General features: G+C 42.8%; 1 protein-coding gene across 7 annotated transcripts in view; it reads left to right on the top strand.

The window, feature by feature from the left end:
• The window catches only part of LOC137658722 (organic cation transporter protein-like), a 178880-nt gene that overhangs the window by 87510 nt on the left and 66148 nt on the right, over window positions 1–25222 (top strand). For 4 of the 7 annotated variants that reach the window (XM_068393725.1, XM_068393721.1, XM_068393722.1 and 1 more), the window contains 2 exons: window positions 4854–4968; window positions 23620–23702. In XM_068393725.1, the coding sequence (XP_068249826.1) occupies window positions 23626–23702 (77 nt within the window). In that variant the 5' untranslated portion in view covers window positions 4854–4968; window positions 23620–23625. Of the gene's footprint in view, window positions 1–4853; window positions 4969–23593; window positions 23703–25222 lie in introns of all 7 variants that reach the window. The other 3 variants (XM_068393724.1, XM_068393719.1, XM_068393723.1) reach the window with 1 other exon arrangement.

Genomic DNA, 25222 nt, shown 5'->3' with positions numbered 1-25222 from the left:
TGCATGCGCACACTAAGCTGCACACGATTCTGAGCCACGGGCTGAGAGGGAGAAAGAGCACTGTCGTTCCCATAGTGCTGACCTTGGTGTGTTGGTGGAGGGTAGTTATTTTTTTTTACTTTATGGCACAGGTATTGTGCTTGAAAACTGTGAACTATATTCTTGAGTGTAATAAAATGTGGAATTAGATTAGTATCCTACTCCCTGCTATTCTATTTGATTGTTTTTTGTGTATTTTACCTTTTTTCTGTTTTCTTGTCAATTCCCGTTATTATAACCAAGGCATATAGTAGCTTTTCAACAATGAAAATGATAAAAACTTTTCTAAGAGACACTATGAATTTGCAAAGACTAAATACACTTGCAGCGCTTTCAATGGACAAAAACGTTCCTCAGTTGTCTGTCATCCAAAGATCAGGGAGAAAATATCAGCTCTTTTTGTTCATATTAAAACAAGGAAATGGATTTAATTTTTAAATGAATGGATCAAGCTTGAACAGTAACAATTTAAGGTATGGTATGTAAAAAATTTTAGATTTTGTTCATTTAGGATTTTATCAAGTTTCTGAATACCTTTTCTTATGCAAGTATGTTTCCTTCTACTCAATATTAAAGCAAAAAACTGCAAATCTTTTTAGCACTACCCCCACTGATTTTAGCCACAGGCCACCACTGCCTCACGCCAACCAAGGATGGGTTTTCATACTGACAAAGCAGGATTTTCGTCGCCCTCTTTAAAGTTTTATCACCCCCATGAAATTGTCTGCAAGAAAATACAACTCTTGGCGGGTTGCCAACGTAAGACCCCATTTCTCAAACAAGATAAGGTAATCAACAAAATGAATATAATTCACTTTTGAAAAGTGGGAAAACATATTTCTTGTCTGTTAGAAATAAGTGAAGTATTCTATTTTAATGAAACCAGGTCCAACAAAAATGAAAAGGATAACCTACGTTCTAACATATCCTGGCCTACCTTAAGGATGAAGTGCGATAATTGACTGGAGGTTTCAGCTTCCCATAATAATCTGAACTTGAAAGATAATGTTCCTCGTAGAAAAAATCCATTCTAATCTAAAGGCCCAAACCATTCATCTTCTAGGAAGTATCGGAAATTCAGTGTAGACAAACAAGAAACACCAGTTCAGGGCACTGTGCTTCCATCTTTCCACAGCACCAATCCTGGGCTCACAGGATCGGCTTCTGTCTCCTCCGTTTTCTGGACGACTGACTGACCGTAGCAGACTCGATGGCAATCTTGCGTTAGCACCGAAACTTCTGAAGTCTTTTTACCAAGATCTGGTGATCATGGTAAACCTTTGGAAATCTTCCCTACTGCCCTCTCAGAAGACTGGTATATCTGAGAATGATTCTAGACATCAATCTCCACAAAACCTTCACAACAAAGAGAGGATAACTAGGCTTAGAAAAGAGACCCTTTCTCAAGTCAATAAGAACTCCCAGCCCAGAGTGACTATTTCTCCTCTGATACCTATCATCCCTGGCCTGTCTAGCTTCCAATGGCCGCCTCAGGGTTCGTTCTCTCCTGTGGCGACTTGAGTCCGATTGGAATCAGGCCTTTGGTTCCCTGAACATTCTGATTCCCATGAGACCAGCAGCTTGGACGAATCTCAAGGCTTGGGTGTCATTCGAGAATCTACGGAGTGGTGTAACCCTCTCATCCTTCCCCACCCCTAGGACTTGATGATGTTCTTGGACACATCAAAAGAATGGTGGAGGAACCATAGTGCTGCACTACATGATCTCAGGCCTGTGGACAGAGTCCGAAAGTACCTTCACTTAAGTCTTTTCAGAGATGAAGGCCAACTTTCTAGTCCTTCAACAGCCTCATCAGTTCCTAACGGGCCGCTCAGTGGTGTGATGAGCGATAGCACCATATAGGGGCTCACTCCAACAAGCAAGAAGAACTTGCTCGCAGCCTCTTCCCATCTAACAGTATAAATACTAAGATGGGCCGAAGTCCGCTCGGTACCACGATCAGCCCGCTTCATTCTGGACTAGAGGAATGTGCTCGCCAACAATCTGTGCACAGCATCTCGGATAAGGTGTACCGAATGGTCTTTGGATCACCTTGTAGCCCACAAAGTCCTCACTTTATGCTGTTCTCCAACTATGGATCTGTTCACAACAGCTTCGGCTGCTTCCCAGTCCTAGATCCCAAGGCTCTCTGGCAAGAGGCATGCCAACAACGGTGGGTACAGCAATGATGTTTACGTCCCATCCCTGTTTTTTCTGAAAAGAAGGGTACTTAACTGGGCTAGAACATCAGTCAGCCTCCAAGGGCTCTCATAGCTCTGCTATGGCATTACGCAGAACGGTTTCCAAACCTTCTGCAGCTCATGATAGAGCCTCCAAGAGAACCCTCTCCATGGCACAGACAGCCACGCTTCGACATCTACCACAAGCTATAGCTTCGCTATGATTGTACATCTGGAGACTACCCAGCACCTCCTCTCTCAGAGAGGCTTGTCTGGATATCTGAGGAATTCCTCAGCATCAGTCTACCAGGCAAAGTATAACGTCTTCTGTGGTTGGTGTCACGGGAAAGCATACTCTCCACTCGATACCTCTATTTTAGCAATACAGTAGCGGAATCCTCTAGTATATGCAGAAGGAAGAGACCCCCTTTTCAATTTTAGTAGGTAAAGACGATCACTCAACCTTGAACCTCGCTTTCATAGTGAAAGGAAGGGACATCCCCTCATCGCTAGATCTTTCCTAACTCATGCGGACTTACAAACTTGTCTTTTCCCAGTCTTAATTGAGACCTCCATCTCGGAACATGGTTTGAGTTCTTTGGTATCTAAAGAGACCTCCCTACAATCCACTTCACTAGGCAACAAATTTACTCCTGGTTTAGAAAATAGTGTTCCTACACACTTTGACAGGGGCCAAACGAGTCCAGGAACTTCATGGTCTCTCTTTCAACATCCCCCATTCATGAGAAGAGGGAAAGGCAATGTTCAGTTTCGTCCCCGAGTTTGTTGCTAGACACAGTCTCCAGAGGTGACGGATTCTAGACAACAAGTCTCCACTCAGTAACTGACGATCCAGATCATCTGTTACTGTACCTGGGGTGAGGTTTGAGGCACTACCTCAAGAGAACGGCAACAGCCCACTCGGGTACCTTCTCTTGTCGTCAGCACTAGAAGAGACGAGGATGATCACCCAAACATCCAGATTCTCATCCAACACATCGACCCACTATGTCAGGGGCATAGCTATGCCCCTGGCCCTTCTAAGTACTGTAGATTACTCTGTGACGCAGGTTCTACAAGCAACGGTGTGAATGCTCTAGGTGACTTTCACAACCTTTCTCCTGCAAGACGTGACCCACAGGAACTCGATACGATCTCTATCGGTTCTGTAGTGGCTGCACAAGTAGCAGAAGGTTGGAGGCACTGTTAGCCGGTTTTAGTCTGCGTGATTGAAATGGTTTAACTGGCTCTTATTCTTTTCTTCATCCTCCCCTCTCTTGGAAAAAGTAGCATCCTGGATTTTCTTCATAAGCTGACCTCAAACCACTGCAGGTAAACCATGCTCCCTTGTGTACCTAGTATTAAGCTAATACTGTTGCGACCCCATACCCTGACGAGGTGGTATTGGGAAAGTCTTGGTTACAATTTTTCCTACAAGACTCAGAATAACTTTACCTGGACAGTCACACTTCTAAATATCTCAACACACAGCTTGCTTAGACCGCGGCCCCTGCGTAGCAAGGTTTTAGCGAGGCGCGGGGACTTTATTTTTTAGTACTAACATACTCAGATGAGGAGTTCCCAGGTAAAGCCAAAAGCCAGATTGGCAGGGACATCCACCCTTCCTAACGGGTTGAGTCACCCCTATTAAATAGCGGGGTTTGTATTTCAGTTATGGAACAAATGGCAAATTTGTAGATAATTAGTATTTTTTTCCTAACGATAAAAACCTTAGCTATTTATACAAACATTCCCGCCAGCCGTATCCCCCTTGAAGTCCTACCTCCAAGCAAAGTGAGCTAAATCACCGGTGTGTGTGCGGGAGCGGTAGCAAGCTAACCTCCCTCCCGCTAACTAGCCTTATGGGTAGTTAACCTTGGCTAAATTTTAGTGGCTCATCTTTTTGCTTCACCGAAAGTAATACCCCTATTAAATAGCTAAGGTTTGTATCGTTAGGAAAAATACAAATTATCTACAAATTTGTCATTTTAAAGGAATTTGTATTTTCCTAGTCATACAAACCAGAGTCCTTTAATCTAACTTCCCTTCTCAAACTACACCTCAAAGTCCTGGGTCGAAGTATCAAAAGTGAATGATAGCCAACTGGGAAGGGCCCAGTACATTTTGACTCGCACCCTCTCCAGTCGTATAACTGCTTGTTAAATATTTCAATAACCGATGCTAACTTGCTCTGAAGTAATTTCCCTAATTAAAGGACTCAGATTTGCATAGCTAGAAAAACTACCAACTACTTCCCCAATTTGTTGTATTGAGCTTGAAGATACAGTAATACCATAACAAGATGTAAAAAGTAAAAAATTAATTAAAAAGTAAAACATCCAGCGGTCCTATGTGGTCTGTGTGTTTAGGAAATGGATGTGGATCATTGATGATAAAGAGTTCTTTTGAGCATCTTTATTATATTCTTTTCTTCTGTGGGATTTGAGTTAACCCCAATTATAAAAATTCACTCTTCATCCACTTAAGATTTTACATTTACAGGTACAGTAGTTGGAGAACCATTGGTTGATATATCTTTTTTCATGAAAGATCAGACGTCATTATTTAATTGACCCTCTAGTGTATTTCATTATTAGTTATGTGTACTTTAAAAGTAACTTGTTCTTTCTACAGCTGTGAGTTTTCCATCCCCACATGCACTGGGCAGTGCATTTTTGGCACCACGGCAGGATCATACCTGCATAGTTCCATCGGGCGAAGATGAAAATAGCTTTAATGGTACAAATATGTAAGTTTTATCATTTTTAAGATTCAGCAGTTAAAAGATCAAAGTAAAACTTGATTTTCAATATTAATCTTACCCGATGATCATGTAGCTGTCAACTCCGTTGCCCGACAGAAATCTAAGGTCGGGATACGCCAGCGATCGCTATCCAGGTGGGGGTGTACACAACAGCGCCATCTGTGAGTAGGTACTCAAGTACTTCTTGTCAACAAGAACTCAATTTTTCCTCTGTCGTGCCGCCGGCAAGACCTACTTGGATACGCTGTTGATTCTGGAGTTGTTGTTCACGATTTGGTGATGTATTCACTCTAGAGTTTAGCCTTCGCTATTCAGGAAGCTTTATCATTAGCTTAGCAAGCTTTTGGAATTAATTTGGATTAATTGTTAACGAACTTTGCTAGATTTTGGAATTCCCCCTTGACTACTTCTACAATTCAAGATGTCTGACCAGTCTCAAGTCCCTAAGTACAGGCAGTGTAGCGTTAGGGCTTGTGCTAGGCGTCTTCCGAAGGCCTCTATAGATCCTCACACCGTTTGTTCCAATTGTAGGGGTAAATCCTGTCAATTGGAAGATCGATGTGGGGAATGCGCTGGGCTTTCGGAATTCGATTTTAACGAATTCCTTAAAAATGCACGTAGGTTAGAGAAGGAGAGAATCAGGAGTTCTTCTCGCTCTGTGGATTTTTCCTCTCCCCATGCCCCTCAACCTTTTCCTTCCCCTGTAGTGGTGACTCCCGAACCTGCTACTAGTGCTCAGCCATCCATGGCGGATATGATGCGTGCCATTCAGGCTCTCGGTGACAGAGTGGAGTCATTGGCTAATGACCGTAATCAGCTTTTGGCAGATGTCATAGAGCTGAAAGCGAAAAGTGCAGTGGGAAGTGTTTTCAGTGCTAGTGATGTGAAAAGTGTCAGTGTCAGTGTTGCGCATGAGGGTACATCTGTGCGTGCCAGTCGTCCTCCCAGTCCGGGACCTCTTGCAAGCTCCCAAGCCCAGGGGAGAAGCAATGTCGAAGGACCAAAGGGTTCGGCAGGCCTTGATCAGCGCACGGATGTATCCTCAGTGGTTGCGGACGTATCTGTCAAAGATCGTCCCATCCACAAACAGACGAATGAGCCCTTACATTCCTCGTCTGTGGAAGAAGTTTCCAGGAGGAAACGATGGACCAAGGTTTCACGACCGCTCAAACGTAAGGTCCCTTCCGAGCGAGTCCAACGGCCCAGGTGTAGCCACTGGGTCAGTTCGGACTTGCCGCAGTCTTCCGATGACTGCACACCTCCCAAGAGAGGTAGAGTGGTTCCACAACAGGCTTCTGCTCCGTCTGTTGCTGCTCCAACCACGGTAGACCCTAAGTGGTCCATGCTGCAGACTCTGCAGTCTCAGCTTGCGGCATTCATGCAGGAGTATCATGCTGAGAAGGTTGACACTGCACCTGTTAACCTACAACCCGCCGAGGTTGTGCGCTCAGCAGATACTGCGGCTGCCTGCTCCCACACTCCACCTGTGAGAGCTCCACCACCGATGCGCAGTCCACCCTGCCAGACGCATGTTCTTGCTGCACCATCCGTTGACATGCGTGAGCTTCCGCATCAGCAGTGGGAAGGTGCTGTAGAGCTGCCGGGTTCTGCCTCTATGCGGCATGCTCCGCAACCCATGCGGCATGCTCCGCATACCATACAGCATGCTCCGCAACCCACCGCAACCCCTCCCACGCACCAGCACTCTGCTTTGGTTGTTGCCAGCTCGCAGACTGACCAGCAGCGGCATGATGTTGGATCCGCAGCAGCTACGCATGCACCCGTACTGCCGGATTCAGCCGTTCAGCTTTCTGCCCTGCCTTTGCCACTTCCTACTCAGCTTTCGGATGATGGAGTATCAGATGACGAAGCTGCACATTTGGATGAACCGCACTCCGACTTTGAAGGACCCAAGTCTACGCCTCCCTCCTTAGACTTTCGTAAAGTCCTTGCCTTGTTCAGGGACTTGTATCCAGAGCAGTTTGTGTCTGCAACCCCTCGCTCTCCTCCCTCCGAGTTTGCTCTGGGCATGCAGTCTGCTGCTCCTGCCTTCACCAAGCTTGTTCTCGCACGATCATCTAAGAGAGCTTTGAGGGTTATGGGAGAGTGGTTGCATTCCAAGAAGCAACTGGGAAAGACTGCTTTCATCTTTCCGCCTACCAAGCTTGCTTCTAAGTCGAGCGTCTGGTATGCCACGGGAGAGGAACCCGGCTTGGGAGTTCCTGCCTCTGCCCAGGGCGACTTCTCAAGTCTGGTTGACTCTCCCCGCAGGTTGGCTATGAGACGATCGAAGATCTGCTGGTCCTTTTCCGACATGGATCATCTGTTGAAGGGAGTCTTTCGTGCCTTCAAGATCTTCAACTTCCTCGATTGGTGTTTGGGAGCCTTAAGCAGGAAGACTTCCCCTTCGGATAAGGACTCTGCCATGCTGATCATGTCTAGCATGGACAAAGCCATTCGTGATGGGTCTGGTGAACTTGCGGCTTCGTACGTGTCGGGTATGCTTAAGAAGAGAGAACATCTTTGCTCCTTCTTATCGGCTGGTATCACTCCTTGCCAGAAGTCAGAGTTGTTGTTTGCTCCTCTCTCCAAGTGTCTGTTTCCGGAGGAGCTGATCAAGGGGATGGCTGCCTCGCTTATCCAGAAGGATACCCATGATCTTATGGCATCTTCCGCACGTAAGGCTAAAACCTTACCTTCCGTGCCTAGACCCTTCCGCCCTGCAGCAGTAGACACACCTGCAACTAGGTTCATCCCGCCCTTTCGTGGCAGAACCTCCAGCAGAGGAGGTACCCGTGCCGACAGTCACCGTGGCAAGTCCAAGAAGGGTTCCAAGTCCGCAAAAGGCAAGTTCTGACTGCCTTCCTCTCCAGACAGCAGTGGGAGCCAGACTCAAGACCTTCTGGGAAGCTTGGGAGAGCAGAGGTGCAGACGCTCAGTCTGTGAAGTGGCTAAGGGAGGGATACAGAATTCCGTTCTGCCGCAGTCCCCCTCTAGCTACATCTCCCATCAACCTCTCTCCCAACTACAAGGAGAAGGACAAGAGGCTAGCGTTGCAACAAGAGGTGTCGCTCTTGCTACAAAAGGAAGCGGTAGTCATAGTCCGGGACCATCAATCCCCGGGCTTCTACAACCGTCTCTTCCTGGTAGCGAAGAAGACAGGAGGTTGGAGACCGGTGCTGGACGTCAGTGCTCTCAATGCTTTTGTCACCAAGCAGACGTTCACGATGGAGACGACGAAGTCGGTCCTAGCAGCGGTCAGGCAGGAGGACTGGATGGTCTCGTTAGACCTGAAAGACGCGTACTTTCACGTCCCCATCCATCCAGACTCCCAACCTTTCCTAAGGTTCGTCTTTGGAAAGGTTGTGTACCAGTTCCAAGCCCTGTGCTTTGGCCTAAGCACGGCACCTCTTGTGTTTACCAGACTGATGAGGAATATTACGAAATTCCTTCACTTGGCAGACATCAGAGCCTCCCTCTATTTGGACGACTGGCTTTTAAGAGCTCCAACAAGTCGTCGCTGTCTGGAGAATCTCAAATGGACTATGGATCTGACCAAGGAATTGGGCCTCCTGGTCAATATAGAGAAGTCCCAGCTCGTCCCATCCCAGACCATTGTCTATCTAGGTATGGAGATTCAGAGTCGAGCTTTTCGGGCTTTTCCGTCGGCCCCAAGGATCAATCAAGCCCTAGAATGCATCCAGAGCATGCTGAGAAGGAACCGATGTTCAGTCAGGCAGTGGATGAGTCTAACAGGGACACTTTCATCGCTGGCCCAGTTCATCGAGTTAGGGAGACTCCACCTCCGCCCCCTTCAGTATCATCTAGCTGCTCACTGGATAAAGGACATGACGCTAGAGGCGGTCTCAGTGCCTGTTTCCGAAGAGATGAGGTCTACTCTCACGTGGTGGAAGAACAGCATTCTTCTCAAGGAAGGTCTACCATTGGCTGTTCAGACCCCCGACCACCGTCTCTTCTCGGACGCATCGGACACGGGCTGGGGTGCGACACTGGACGGACAGGAATGCTCGGGCACATGGAATCAAGAGCAAAGGACACTTCACATCAATTGCAAGGAGTTGTTGGCGGTTCATCTGGCCTTGATAAACTTCAAGTCCCTCCAGCTAAACAAGGTGGTGGAGGTGAACTCCGACAACACCACAGCCTTGGCTTACATCTCCAAGCAGGGAGGGACTCATTCGAGGAAGTTGTTCGAGATCGCAAGGGACCTCCTCATTTGGTCAAAAGATCGAAAGCTTTCGCTGGTAACGAGGTTCATTCAGGGCGATATGAATGTCATGGCAGATCGCCTCAGCCGGAAGGGTCAGGTCATCCCCACAGAGTGGACCCTTCACAAGAATGTTTGCAGCAGACTATGGGCCCTGTGGGGCCAGCCCACCATAGATCTATTCGCTACCTCGATGACCAAGAGGCTCCCGATGTATTGTTCTCCGATTCCAGACCCAGCAGCAGTTCACGTGGATGCCTTTCTGCTGGATTGGTCCCATCTCGACCTGTATGCGTTCCCGCCGTTCAAGATTGTCAACAGGGTACTTCAGAAGTTCGCCTCTCACAAAGGGACACGGCTGACGTTGGTTGCTCCCCTCTGGCCCGCGAGAGAATGGTTCACCGAGGTACTGCAATGGCTAGTGGACGTTCCCAGGACTCTTCCTCTAAGAGTGGACCTTCTGCGTCAACCTCACGTAAAGAAGGTACACCCAAACCTCCACGCTCTTCGTCTGACTGCCTTCAGACTATCGAAAGACTCTCAAGAGCTAGAGGCTTTTCGAAGGAGGCAGCCAGAGCGATTGCCAGAGCAAGGAGGACATCCACTCTCAGAGTCTATCAGTCTAAATGGGAAGTCTTCCGAAGCTGGTGCAAGGCGAATGCAGTTTCCTCAACCAGTACCACTGTAACCCAGATTGCTGACTTCCTGTTACATCTAAGGAACGTAAGATCCCTATCAGCTCCTACGATCAAGGGTTACAGAAGTATTTTGGCAGCGGTATTCCGCCACAGAGGCTTGGATCTTTCCACCAACAAAGATCTACAGGACCTCCTTAGGTCTTTTGAGACCTCAAAGGAACGTCGGTTGTCCACACCAGGCTGGAATCTAGACGTGGTTTTAAGGTTCCTAATGTCTTCTAGATTTGAACCGCTCCAATCAACCTCTTTTAAGGACCTCACATTAAAAACTCTTTTCCTCGTCTGCTTAGCAACAGCTAAAAGAGTCAGTGAGATCCACGCCTTCAGCAGGAACATAGGTTTTACATCTGAAACGGCTACATGTTCCTTGCAGCTCGGTTTTTTGGCTAAAAACGAGCTTCCTTCCCGTCCTTGGCCTAAGTCGTTCGAGATCCCAAGCCTGTCCAACTTGGTGGGGAACGAACTAGAGAGAGTACTTTGCCCAGTAAGAGCTCTTAGGTACTATTTAAGAAGGTCAAAGCCATTACGAGGACAATCAGAAGCTTTATGGTGTTCTATCAAGAAGCCTACTCTACCGATGTCTAAGAACGCAGTTTCTTACTACATCAGACTTCTGATTAGAGAGGCACATTCTCATCTGAAGGAAGAAGACCTTGCTTTGCTGAAGGTAAGGACACATGAAGTGAGAGCTGTTGCTACTTCAGTGGCCTTCAAACAGAACCGTTCTCTGCAGAGTGTTATGGATGCAACCTATTGGAGAAGCAAGTCAGTGTTCGCATCATTCTATCTCAAAGATGTCCAGTCTCTTTACGAGAACTGCTACACCCTGGGACCATTCGTAGCAGCGAGTGCAGTAGTAGGTGAGGGCTCAGCCACTACATTCCCATAATCCCATAACCTTTTTAATCTTTCTCTTGAATGCTTTTTATTGTTGTTTTTTGGGTTGTACGGAAGGCTTAGAAGCCTTCCGCATCCTGGTTGATTTGGCGGGTGGTCAAATTCTTTCTTGAGAAGCGCCTAGGTTAGAGGTTGTGATGAGGTCCTTTAGTATGGGTTGCAGCCCTTTATACTTCAGCACCTAGGAGTCGTTCAGCATCCTAAGAGGACCGCTAGGCTCAGTAAGGAAGACGTACTTAAAAAAGGCAGAGTAATAGTTCAAGTCGACTTCCTTACCAGGTACTTATTTATTTTATGTTTGTTATTTTGAATAACTGATAAAATGAAATACGGGATACTTAGCTTCTTTTGTTAACATGTATGCTGGTCTCCACCCACCACCCTGGGTGTGAATCAGCTACATGATCATCGGGTAAGATTAATATTGAAAAATGTTATTTTCATTAGTAAAATAAATTTTTTAATATACTTACCCGATGATCATGAATTTAAGAACCCTCCCGTCCTCCCCATAGAGAACCAGTGGACCGAGGAGAAAATTGAGTTCTTGTTGACAAGAAGTACTTGAGTACCTACTCACAGATGGCGCTGTTGTGTACACCCCCACCTGGATAGCGATCGCTGGCGTATCCCGACCTTAGATTTCTGTCGGGCAACGGAGTTGACAGCTACATGATCATCGGGTAAGTATATTCAAAAATTTATTTTACTAATGAAAATAACATTTTTACATAAACTATGTTATAACTTTGTTTTATGGCGATTACAGCATTAAGATTGTGAACTTAGCCATATTATTTTTACTCAATTAAATGTTTTTTTAAGTATGTAATAATACTGTTCCAGCAATAACAAGTTTTCAGAATGGAAGTTTATTTGTATGATGTTAATTGGTGGCTACATGTTAGATGTTGCTTTATTGAGCACAGAAAATTCTTTATAAAAGCCGAAATAAATTTGTTTCAATGTGGTAACAAATCCTCGTCCTTTTGATATGGGAAATCACATTAATATAAAGTTAGCAGCTGATAGATTTTAAATCAGTCTTCAGATACGGGACTGAGTAGCGATTGTCAGAAAATCTTGCTTTTCTTTGATATTCAAAAGAAGATTCCATCCAGGCCCACCTTTCTCCATCAAGTGCACTTTCAGTGGTTCCTTAGTTGGTGAACTCATTTGCGCTTAATGGTTAGTCTGTCTGGCACCTCCTAAGAGCAAAAGGCTTTCCTCAGGTCTTCGTAGATATCTGGATGATTTTGGAAGTCCTAAGCTGCTGTCTACCAGGGAAAGTATGGACTTATATCTGCAATTGGTGTCACAAAAGGGTTACATTTCCTATTGGAGCTACTATTCAGTATGTTATGGATTTCCTCGTGTCTCTCTGTCTCATCTGTTAAAGGTTACACATATGCACAGAGCCAAGTCTTGACTAAAGGTTGTGGATCTTTCCTCCTCCTAGGAGTTATCTTTGCTCATGAGGAGCTTTGAACAGTCTTGTCTATCCAGGGAACCCAGAGCCACTGAAGAGGTCACCAGACAGGGATTCAATCTTAAACAGACTTTTTTTTCTACTACCTTTGGCATCAACAAAAAGGGGAGGTGAGCTTGGTAGGCTGTTGTACTTAATCTTTTGCTCCAAGGGATGAGATTCGATGATGTCCTTCATTTTTTAGTTTATAGCCAAGATCCAGAACAATGTGGTTTCTGACCAAAGATTTGAATCATTCTTCATTCCTTTTCTCCAATATGTTCCTGGTACTGATCAAGATGAGATGGTTCTCTATCCTGAGGTGTCAATGACTCATTGTTAGTACAAGCAGGACTAAAAAGGATGTGTTTAAAAACACATTGTCTATGGCTTCATGAAGTTATCTGACAAGCCTATTCCTTCTCTAATGAAGAATTCAAGTCCATTCCTCGTGTGAAGGCTCATAAAGCCAGAAGTCGCGCATTTTCCTAGCGAAAAAGCCCTTTCATATCCTTTTAGTGATTAAATTACCTTGTAAACGTTGCATTTAAAGATCTTAGTGGATTAGCCATGATGATGAGCTCAATGGAGTACATGATATTGCAATCTATAACAAGGTCAGGTAACTGATCAGTCTAATATAAGTCAAAACGTCTTTGAAGTAACAGACTAAAGACCAAATGAAACTAGAATTAGCGCCCATCCTTAGTAATACAGTAGTAATAGTTTAATGACATACTGTATCTACAAGAAAATTGGGCAGATATACAGTATACTGTATAGTCTTAGAAGTAGCTCTCTCTGAATACTTCGAGTGAATAGCCTCATGAGAACAAGTTATAAAGGAGTGTTTTAGCTGTAAGATAAATCTCTACACGTATCTCACAAACCTATTTTGTAATTACCACTGGCCTGTTGGTGTTGGTTCAGGGACAAAAGGCATAGTTTTTGTAGTGTCATCTCCAGTATAATAATGGACTATTATTTTGTGGTTTAAACATTTTCAACTGTTTCTCTATTGAATACTAATAACCAACCATAATCTTGAAGTCTCTATCATAGTAAAACTTGTAATGATAATAAAAGTTCGAGTGTTAATGTTTACCTAATTAATGTAAGCCTGTGATGAGCTAGTGGCTGAGCTTGTAAGCAAACAAAACACTCTCATCCTGAATGTGATGCAATCGACCAGCTTTATTTGATACATCCCTAACAACATTAAACTGTTAAAATAATCCTTTGATATGAAATGCCATCTCCAGAAATTACTTTAATTAGAGGAAGGACACTAAGATTCAGACGACAAACTCAGTCTTCTGACTCACAACTTGGCTGTCCAAAATGGTAACTAGGAATACAGGAATGCAAGGGTTTAACAGCAAAAAGATCTGAAGTAATTAAGCAATTTGAGGTTCTACAAGAGAGATCAACTTTGGAAGGAGTTGTGAACATTTGGGATCCTTACTGAATGAAACCCTGTCTTTTTGATCACTAGACCTGACTATTGACTGTTTTGAGAATGACCGATTTTCTATGAGAGTAACAGTGAGCCCTTATACTTCTCTAAATGGTTATTTAAAGCATATTCCTATCCTGAGCAGGAATGGTAACAAATCCAGCTAGGAAGACAATTTAAAACACAATAAACATATATCACAATCAGGAAGAGGGATACATCTTCATATCACTGATGCAACAGAATAACTGTAAAACGCTCCTGACTTAACCGCTAGGTTGTTTTATTACTTTACTAGAGGCTTTTATCTTTTGAAAGGAAAGAAAATGGGATTTTTTATAAACATCAATAAACAGAACTTCTGGAGGAGAAGTAATATGAACATCGAGGAAGGTTCATATAAATAAACCCCCTTCACATCCTTTCACCTGACAGTAGTTGCTCACAACTCGTTGAATACCTTATTCATTGGTTCTGTACTGCTTACTCAACACCTAATAGACGACCAGTACTCCCAGCTCCCTCTCAGGACAGACAAGCATCTCCTGTAAGGTTCAGTAATGGCCTGATGTAAAACTAGATTAAATGGTATAATGAATAACTATTTTTCTTTCCTCTCCCTTGGGTGCAGCAGTCAGGCCATTACTTTCTAGCCCAGATGTGAAATGTAGGTAGGCTTTGCATTTGAGTGCTTGTCATCTACAGTAAACTCATTGTTTATAACAAGTAACACCTCCATCCTCTTGTATCAGAGGTGAGAATAGATTTGGCATACTGTACTCAGACCCATTGCTTATATACTTCAAACATATTTTCATATGGCCTCTAGTCTGTTAACCCTAACACTCCCTTTCTTCTATTGTAGAAAGAGTTCTTCTCTTGATTTTATCTTTGGTTCATCAAACATACCTCGGGCACTGACAGATTACTCTTCCTACATGAGTAGCTGATTATGGGGTGCATAGGGTCATCAACTGTACTCCTCATCATGAACAGGTTGAAGACTACCCAAATAAAGAATTTTCCAACAAGATTCAAAAGGAACTTCCTCCTACCAATGAGGGGTCTCCTATTCAGTATTAAAAAGTCAGGGTTTTTTTTTGATAACTATTTCCATTTTTCATAATTACCTATCAAAGTTCTTTTAAGAAATTCCCCTTCAGGCACCCCTCTAAACCCCTCTTATGCAGAAATGAAAATGAGGACTCAGATGGTGAATCTGTCTGGCACCCCCCACTCAATTGGCCATCTTGAACCTTTGATTCATAATGTATCGGCTCCTGGCTTCTGCTCCAAATGAATCTGCTATAATAAAAGGTCTTGGGTTTGTATAGCTTAAAAAAATTAATTTTTATTTAAAAACTACGATATATTTAAGAACAACTTTAGTGGTGTCTAAATGCACAGTGGTGTTATGAACAACGATGTGCGGAAGAACTGTTAGGGGATAAGTGAGAGGCGAGTTGAATGGAACTAACTTTATTTCAACAGATTTTGAGTTTATATACAAGCTGTTTTGAGCAAGAAAGTCACAAAAATTTAACAAAATAATTTATGAACAGGCAGGCTTCAACTGGTTATTATCAGTATGAAGGGAGAGCGATATATACAAAAAATAGAAATAATGTTACACTGTACAAGTGTACAAGCGTGTGTGAAACGTGCGGTGCAACAATGATTAAGCTATGCATAGTGAATATTCGAAACAATTACTGAATGTGGATATTGTTACAGGGGAGATGTTAGAGTAATTATTCTGGAGTCATGAAAATGTTCATGTACTGTACTGTAATTGGTAAACCAAACCAAGAACTCCCATAGTAGTAAGCCACTGTGCCGTGTTCTTTACGTAGGCCATTGTGCCCTGTCCCTCTAGTGCTCTTCCACTTTCTAGGTTGTTGCCAAATTCTATATGCTAAGCATCCAGTATTCTTTTTTTACTTATACATTATGAGAAATGGCCCTTTTCAAAATTTGTTGACCTAATATTTTAAAATCTTATTACCCAAGATATGGTCTTAGAAGGACAGCTATCTGTAGATAGACGTTTGCTATTAACAGGATCTCCAACCTCCAAGAATTCTATATTTCGGATTTTGATTGATTTTGATGTTTTTGAATGGAATTATATATGTGTATATATATATATATATATATATATATATATATATATATATATATATATATATATATATATATATATATATATATATGTATTTTAATCCAGTTTGTATTGAAGATTTTTATTTGCTAGTAGAAATTATACAGGTTTTCAACAGTTAGTGTTAAATGTTTAAATTTAAGGGCAGTTTCAGAACTGGATTGTTTCTTTTGTATTAGCATATTGAGATTTAGTATAAAATGTTCCTTGTTATAATAAATACTGCTTGTATTTTTCAGAGGTCAATGCTATACTGTATAGTACAGTGATACCTTAGTGTACAAGTTCAAATTCATTCCAGGAGCAAACTTGCAAACCATAATGCTGGTAAAACAAACCCAATTTTCCCATAAGAAATATTGGGAATTCTCTTGATCCGTGTAATGTTATTTAAAGAAGAAATTATAACCCCTAGCATCAGCTTTGAATACAATGTATTAGGTCAAAATAAAGAGATATAAATATTTACTAATTAGTTAGTTGGGTACCCCTGGCCACCCCCGACCCAGTGTCCGGTTAGGGTTGCCACCTCGCACTAAAAGTTTAATTGACTACCTTCCAGCTATGCCGAAAGAATATCCAAATAAATAACTCCAGGTTTGTATCGTTAGGAAAAATACAAATGATATCCGAATTTGTCATTTTTAAATATTAAACTTAGCCGGTTAATATATAATAGCTGACGTCTCCGACGGCTCGACAGATTCCAAAAACTCGCGAGCGATCGCCGTGAAGGTTGCGGGTGTGACCACCAGCGCCGACTATCGGCCAGATACCGCATATACTTGTCAATTTCTCCAGTTCTTCTCTGTCGGTCTTGTCGACAAGTTGGTTCCGCTCGCTTTATGACCTCGAGTTTTCGACCGAATTGGTGAAGTACTTGGGTTTTATTGCTTTCGCCGTGTTGGATTATTCAATACTATCTTCAAAAGAAATGCTTTTGAAAGGAGAGGAAAAGTGTTTTGCCCTTGCTTTTTTTTTAATCTCTGGTTTTTCCATAGAGAAAAGATGGCCGACCCTTCCCTCAGTGTACGGAAGTGTGTTAAAGGCTTTTAGTATTTATTTTATCACTTTATAAATTATTGTTGATATTTATAGATTTACCTCTATATATTTTATATTTTATATCTCACCCGCCTTTATTAGGCCTCTTCGATTAGCTTTCCATTTATACTAAACATCAAGATAAATTTTATGTTTTTGTTTTTATGCGGCCTTTACCTAGTCTGTGTAGGCGGTCCTAACTTGGAAAACGAAGTTAAACAACGTTGAGCCCATTCAACTTTTATTTTTGTTTAGTTTAAAACAGTTGCTCTGTAAGAGTGATGAAATGAATATTTTTTAGAAAATATTTTAAGAAATATATTCTTTGAATAGTCTTCGTGCTGTTTTTTCAAAGATGAACTAACGTTTGGTTTATTTATGCTACGCAGTTTGCGCTCTATCGTTACGATAGAGAAAGAGAGAATCACGGTTTCACTTTGCAGAAAGAGTAAATCGATTTTGACGTTTTGTTCATTCTTCTTTCAAACTGAAGTGTTTTAGATACTAATTTAAAGGAACTTGTTAATTTTCAATTTCTTAGTCCTTTCAGTTTTTTCCTTTAGTCAAATAACCTGTTATTGACGAAGGGTGAGTGGGCCATTCTCTTGTGAGTGACAAGAGAGAGAGAGAGAGAGAGAGAGAGAGAGAGAGAGAGAGAGAGAGAGAGAGAGAGAGAGAGAGAGAGAGACGGAGAGAGAGAGAGAGAGAGAACGATCCGATCTTTATTCTCGTCCCAAGTCTCTGTACAAGGAGTTTGGGAGCGAGTAACGTTGTTCTCGATTCAGTTTTTTTTTTACTCTCGTCCCAAGTCTCTGTACGGGGAGAGAGGATAAAACGGTTTAGTTTTTATTCTCGTCCCAAGGCACTGTACGGTGAGAGATTGAAAACGTAGTCCTTAGTGAACTAGTGTTTAGTCTCCTTCCCAGTCACTGATCTTTTTAACTTTATATATTTCCGTTTTATTCGATATATATGTATATGTTTATTGATTTTTGCATGTGTGTTTCATTTTGTACTAATGTGCTTACATTATACGACTCATTTCGCAATTCTAACCTTTTGATGTAAGGGAGAATTGCGTGCTTCTGGTAGAAATCAGTTTTATTCATGTTTAATGTGAAATTATTGAAAAATACGATATCAGTGAAGTAAGTGCAAAAAACATGTTCTGTGTTGCGGAGGGTTCGTTTGTTCGTGCTTGTCACTTGCCTAGTCCGAGACCTCTTTCAGGCTCCCCTGCACCAGGGAGAAGGAATGTCGTAGGACCTAAGGGAGTGAGGAGTGTAAACCAACGAACAGACGTTCCCTCAAAGGTATCAGACGTTGCTCGGCAAGCACGTCCTTGCCATAAGACAGGAGAGACGAATTTTCTCCTCGTCTTCCGATGATTCGTCTCTTTAAAAGCCTGGGTGTAAAGTTTCGAGACGGTTGAAACATTTATTAGTTCCTTCAGAACAAGTTCAACGTCCTAGCTGTAGTCATAATAAGAGTCCCGTTCATAGCGATGACGTTCATGTACAGACGTTTCTGCCACAGACTCAACGTGACGTTGAGCGGTAGACACCGTAGACACAACGTGACATCGAGTGTCAGTCACCGTAGTCTCGATATAGCATCGATCAGCAGTCACTGCTGTTTACTACGTGACGTTTGAACGTCAGCCACTGCAGTCACAGGTTGATCCGAAGTTAGATATGCTGTTAAAGCTTTCTTCTTCAATAGAAATCCGGCGTCAATGACCTTAGATGTCAGGATGCCTGAAAACTTTAAATCATTCATTCTTCAATAGAAGCTTTCGATCCTGTTCCTGTGCGAAAGGATCCTTTGCTTTTTGTACGTCACGGTTCTGGGATACGTGATTCGGGTCTTCAACCTTCTAGACGAGCTTTGTTACGCCATGCTGACGTTATCTCTAGTGACAGCTTTGCTGTTAAGCGAGATGCGGAGCATAAATCTCGATGTAACTTTGTTCGCTTTGAACGTCAGCCACCGCAGTCACAGCGTGACGTTGAGATGCAGACACCGCAGACACGACGTGACGTTGAGCGGTAGACACCGTAGACATGACGTGACGTCGAGGGTCAGTCATCGTAGTCACGATATAGCATCGAACAGCAGTCACCGCTGTTACTACGGGACGTTTGAACGTCAGTTACTTCTGTCACGACGTGTAGTAGAATAACATTCTCTGCAGTCACAACGTGACATCGACCCTCCAACTTTAACTTCTGTTTATATACAAGTTGATGTAGCCTGTCAGGCTTTTCCTTCATGTCATTTTGAATATAAATCTCCTTCTCGCAAGACTTTAGATTTATCAGATGATGTGCCTTCTGAAGAAGTAGATGACCCCCTTTCGACTAATGTACCTTTGGGGAGTCATTCAGAAGAGGAGTAACCTAGGGTGGTCCAACAATCCCTTGTATTTTAATTGTGAATTTCTTTAGTGAAATTTTGTCCTAGACTTTCTTCGACGCCTACTTTTACGAAGTCAGTTCTCTCTTGTTTTCCAAGAGGGCCATGCTCTTACTGGGAAACTGGTTGGAATCCAGAAGTTTAGGAAAGTCTGCTTTTGCTTTTCCTCCTTCTTAATTAGCTTCTCGCTCGGGCATCTGGTGTGACACAGGAGAAGCTCGAGGAGAAGTTCTCGGCTTGGGAGTACCTGCCTCTGCCCAGGGAGACTTCTTAAGCCTTGTGGACTCTCCTCGTTGTCTAGCCATGAGACGCTCCAAGATTTTATGGTCTGCTTCAGAGCTAGACCATCTCCTGTTAGGAGTTTTTTTTTTTTCGAGCATTTGAAGTTTTTATTTGTTGGATTGGTCCCTGGGAGCCTTAAGTAAGAAGGTCTCTCCAGCTGTCAATGTATTGCTGTACAATTATGTCATGCATGAACAAGGCTATCAGGGATGGCTCCAATGATCTGGCAGCCACGTTCACTGCAGGAACAAGGCTATCAGGGATGGCTCCAATGATCTGGCAGCCACGTTCACTGCAGGAACAAGGCTATCAGGGATGGCTCCAATGATCGGGCAGCCACGTTCACTGCAGGAGTACTTGAGATGTAAGTGCGCTCAATGTGTTCATTGTCAAGACAAACTTCACGATGAAGACTACCAAATCTGTCTTGGCAGCAGTAAGGGAAGGCGACTGGATGGTCTCTCTCGACCTTCAGGATGCATACTTCCACATCCCGATTCATCCAAACTTTCAACAACATCTGAGGTTTGTGGACGGGAAAGTAATGTACCAATTTCGAGCACTGTACTTCGGCCTCATTCCTGCTCCTCTTGTTTTTACAAGGGCCTTGCAAAATGTAGCAAGCTTTCTACATTTTTTGAGGATTCAGAGCCTCCCTTTATTTTGACAACTGGCTAATCAGGGCGTCGTCATTAAATCGCTGTCTGGAGAGCCTCTAATGGACATTAGACCTAACCAAGGAGCTAGGTCTCATAGTGAACGTAGAGAAGTCGTAACTTACAGTACCCCATCCCAGACTATTCTTTATTTGGGAATGGAGATACAGTGTGATTTTTCGGGCCTTTTCGTCTCCCACAAGAATGGAACAAGCTCTGTTAAAAGTCCTTCACTTGCAAGAGAAAAACAGTTGCTCTGTAAGAGTTTGAACTAGCCTCGTAGGAACTCTTTCATCGCTGGAGTAGTTTATCTCTCTGGGGAGACTCAACCTTTGCCCTCTCCAATTTCACCTTAACCATTGGAACAAGGAGAAGGGCTTAGAGAGTATCTCTTTCCCAATCTCCAACTCAGTCTAGACATGTCTGACTTGGTGGGATAGCAACATCAGACTTCGAGAAGGTCTTTCTCTTGCGATCAAGAACCCAAACCATGTGTTGTATTCAGTTGCATCGGATTTGGGTTAGGGAGCTCCACTGGACAGTCTGGAATGCTCGGGTCTTTGGTCCACGGATCAGAAGGAACTCCATTTAAGGCAAGTAACATCCCTCCTTTGGCGAGATTTGTGCAAGGAAAAATGAATGTCTTGGCGGACTGCCTCAGCAGAAGAGGACAAGTCATCTCCATGGAGTGGACGTTGCACAAGACTGTGTGCGAGAAGCTATGGATGACATGGGGTCAACCCACCATAGATCTTTTTGCGACTTCACTGACAAAGAGGCTCTCGACTTACTGCTTTCCAGTTCCGGATCCAGAGGCAGCCCACATAGACGCTTTCCTGCTGGACTGGTCTCACCTGGACGTTTATGCCTCTCCACCTTTCAAGATCCTAAACAAGGTGCTGCAGAAGTTCACCTCTCACGAAGGGACCAGGTTGATGTTGGTTGCTCCACGCTGGCCCGCGAGAGAGTGGTTCACAGAGGTACTTCTATGGCTGGTAGACGTTCCAAGAAGTCTGCCGTTGCGGATGGATCTCATGCGACAGCCTCACGTGAAGAGATTTCATCAAAGCCTCCCCACGCTTCGTCTAACTGCCTTCAGACTATCGAAAGACTCTCTTGAGCTCGAGGGTTTTCGAAGGAGGCAGCTAGAGCGAACGCGAGGGCTAGAAGATCCTCTACCATCAGGATCTATCAGTCGAAATCGGAGGTATTTAGAGACTGGTGCAAGTCCTCCTCTATTTCCTCTTCCAAGTGCCTCTGTAGCGCAGATTGCGGATTTTCTGCTTTATCTGAGAAACGGTCGCTCCCTCTCTGCATCCACCATTAAAGGCTACAGAAGCATGTTAGCTTCTGTTTTCAGGCATAGGGGTTTGGATCTTTCTAATAACAAAGATCTCCAAGACCTGCTAAGGTCTTTCGAGACTTCCAAGGAGCGTCATATTTCGACTCCTGCTTGTAACTTGGACGTGGTCCTACGTTTCCTTATGTCAAACAGGTTTGAACCATTAAATTCAGCCTCCCTGAAGGATCTTACCCTCAAGACACTTTTTTTGGTGTGCTTGGCTTCGGCTAAAAGGGTTAGTGAGATACATGCTTTTAGCAAGAACATCGGCTTCTCCACTAATAAAGCAGTATGCGCTCTTCAACTTGGTTTTTTGGCCAAGAATGGACTTCCGTCTCGTCCTTGGCCTAAATCATTTGATATCCCCAGTCTTTCTGAGATTGTGGGGAATGAAGTTGAAAGAGTGCTGTGCCCCGTTAGAGCTCTTAAATTTTATTTATCCAGAGCTAAACCGCTACGAGGTTGTTCAGAGGCTTTATGGTGCTCCGATAAAAAGCCCTCTTTGCCCATGTCTAAGAATGCGTGGTCTTATTTTATTAGACTTTTGATTCGGGAGGTACACTCTCATTTAAGTGAGAAGGATCGTAATTTACTTAAAGTCAAGGCTCATGAAGTCAGAGCGATAGCAACTTCAGTAGCGTTTAAGCAAAATAGATCCATTAAAAGTGTTATGGACGCGACCTTTTGGAGAGGCAAGTCGGTATTCGCTTCATATTACTTGAAAGATGTCCAGACTCTTTATGAGGACTGCTACACACTGGGACCATTCGTAGCAGCGAGTGCAGTAGTGGGTGAAGGCTTTACCACTACATTCCCTTAATCCCAATATCCTTTTAATCTACACTTGAAACTTTTTATCTTATTTTGGGTTGTACGGGAGACTAAGAAGTCTTTCGCAATCTTTTTGATTTGGCGGGTGGTCAAAATGTGTTTTTTTGAGAGCGCCCAGATTAAGGGTATTGATGAGGTCCTGTTATAGGGGTGTTCGCCCTGGATATAACAGCTCCTGGGAGTTTTTCAGCATCCTGAGAGGATGGCTGGGCTTCGTGAGGAAAGCAGACTAATGAGGCAAAGTAATCATCAGAGTCAGCTTCCTTACCAGGTACCTATACTTAAGTTGGTTTTTTATGAAATAATTGTCAAAAGACTCTTGAGCATATACGCCTTTATTGTATTAATACTGGTCTCTACCCACCACCATGGGTGTGAATCAGCTATTATATATTCACCGGCTAAGTTTAATATTTAAAAATGATATTTTGATTATAAAATAAATTTTTGAATATACTTACCCGGTTAATATATAAATTAAAGGCCCTCCCTTCCTCCCCGATAGAGACCCAGCGGACTGAGAAGAACTGGAGAAATTGACAAGTATATGCGGTATCTGGCCGATAGTCGGCGCTGGTGGTCACACCCGCAACCTTCACGGCGATCGCTCGCGAGTTTTTGGAATCTGTCGAGCCGTCGGAGACGTCAGCTATTATATATTCACCGGGTAAGTATATTCAAAAAATTATTTTATAGTCAAAATATCATTTTAACCCTTTTACCCCCAGGCTATTTGGAAATTTTCAACCCTTAACCCCCAGGGGGTTATATTTTTCCCAGCACATTTTGCAGTATATTTTTTTTAAATTGCTCTAACAGCCTTAATTTTTGTCATAGAGAGATCAGGTTGGTCTCATTCTCTTGGAAAATGCCTGAATTTTCTCAAAAAATTATCAAAAATATGAAAAAAAAAAAAATTTATAGCATTTTTTTGCGAGGACGTACCAGTACGTCAATGGGGGTAAAGGAATGGCTTTTGTGAAACGTACCAGTACGTCCTTTGGGGGTAAAAGGGTTAAGATCATGATTGATTTTAATATTTTTTAATGGAAATCGAAATATAGAAATATTACAGTATTCATTTCTTTCTGGTATGCTAAATTGAAGTTAATGCATTAACTGCATTTTTCAGAGGTTCCTGTTATTATTCATCTACAGGCGAAAATGGAACGTCCATACAAAATAAGTGTACAGAATGGATGTTTGACAATACTACATTCACACATACCATTACATCTGAGGTAAGAGGGGAAATTAATTATTCTTTTATTTTTATACAGTACTGGAAAATATTGTTCATTCCCCAAGTCTTAAGAATTATCTTGTAATTATTTTTTATGCTTTATAGCTTTCAGACTGTGTTCATAAGAGTAATGTACAATATATATAAAAAGCTAAGATTTTATAATATAATTTTTTTCTACCTCACAAAATCCTCTCAATCATACTGAAACCATCCTTCCTACTGGCAAGTTGTGTATGATTGATGGGCTTGTGATGAATCAAGATTTTTTTTTTATAACGAGGTTGGCAAATAAAAAATATCCCATCCCTTGAGGTTTGCCTCCCTAGTGAGATCTTTGTATGTTATAACCTTTGCTAGATGTTGGTTTTATGTTGTGTTGCTACAAAGATTCAATTAATATATGATTGATAGTTTGTTCATTATTATGTCTTTTAGCCCCAAATGCTGTTAGTTTTTGCTCCAGTGATTGCCAGTATAGAATTTCAAATACTAAGAATGGAAATAGGGGGCATGTAATTTTTGTGGATTTTAATATTTTTTTAAATCTCTTTTTACTGAATAGGCTACTCTTGAAAGTTAAGGGGAAAGGGAACTTGAAGGCCTACTTTATGGTGAAAGAGGGTACTGGCCTATGTAATGTAATGGTTTGCATATGGTATGAACTTCATGAAGTTACATCATCTGTGCTCTTCTATAATTAGGTCTAGTTGTATCTGCTCTATAGCAAAATAATGCTTAATAGGGTATTTGATAAATAGAGTGGTTTTAACCTCATTTTTGAAAAAAAATATTGAAATGTAGTTTATTAAGGTCACTTGATTACATTTTGACTTTCTTAACTCGTTAAGTGCTTGCTTGTATATCAGAATTGAAAATTGAAAATTTGAGCAAAATAAAGCAGAAGACATTTGACGTTTGGTGGGAGTAGACAAAAATGAAATGATGATGGACTGTATAGTACTGAGCATACATAAATTGGCTTAAGGCTGAGGCATCCTTGCTAAGCACAGTTACTGATACAGTATGTACATCATGCTATGTTATCCATCCATCCATATACCAAGGCATTTCCCCCAATTTTGGGGGGTAGCCGACACCAACAAAGAAACAAAACAAAAAGGGGACCTCTACTCTCTATGTTCCTTCAGCCTAATCAGGGACTCAACCGAGTTCAGCTGGTACTGCTAGGGTGCCACAGCCCAACCTCCCACATTTCCACCACAGATGAAGCTTCATAATGCTGACTCCCCTACTGCTGCTACCTCCGCGGTCATCTAAGGCACCGGAGGAAGCAGCAGGGCCTACTGGAACTGCGTCACAATCGCTCGCCATTCATTCCTATTTCTAGCACGCTCTCTTGCCTCTCTCACATCTATCCTCCTATCACCCAGAGCTTTCTTCACACCATCCATCCACCCAAACCTTGGCCTTCCTCTTGTACTTCTCCCATCAACTCTTGCATTCATCACCTTCTTTAGCAGACAACCATTTTCCATTCTCTCAACATGGCCAAAC

The sequence above is a fragment of the Palaemon carinicauda genome, chromosome 19 (assembly GCF_036898095.1).
Source record: "Palaemon carinicauda isolate YSFRI2023 chromosome 19, ASM3689809v2, whole genome shotgun sequence".
NCBI lineage: Eukaryota > Metazoa > Arthropoda > Malacostraca > Decapoda > Palaemonidae > Palaemon > Palaemon carinicauda.
Note: the sequence above shows the minus strand (reverse complement) of the source record. Positions and strands in the feature narration are given on the sequence as shown.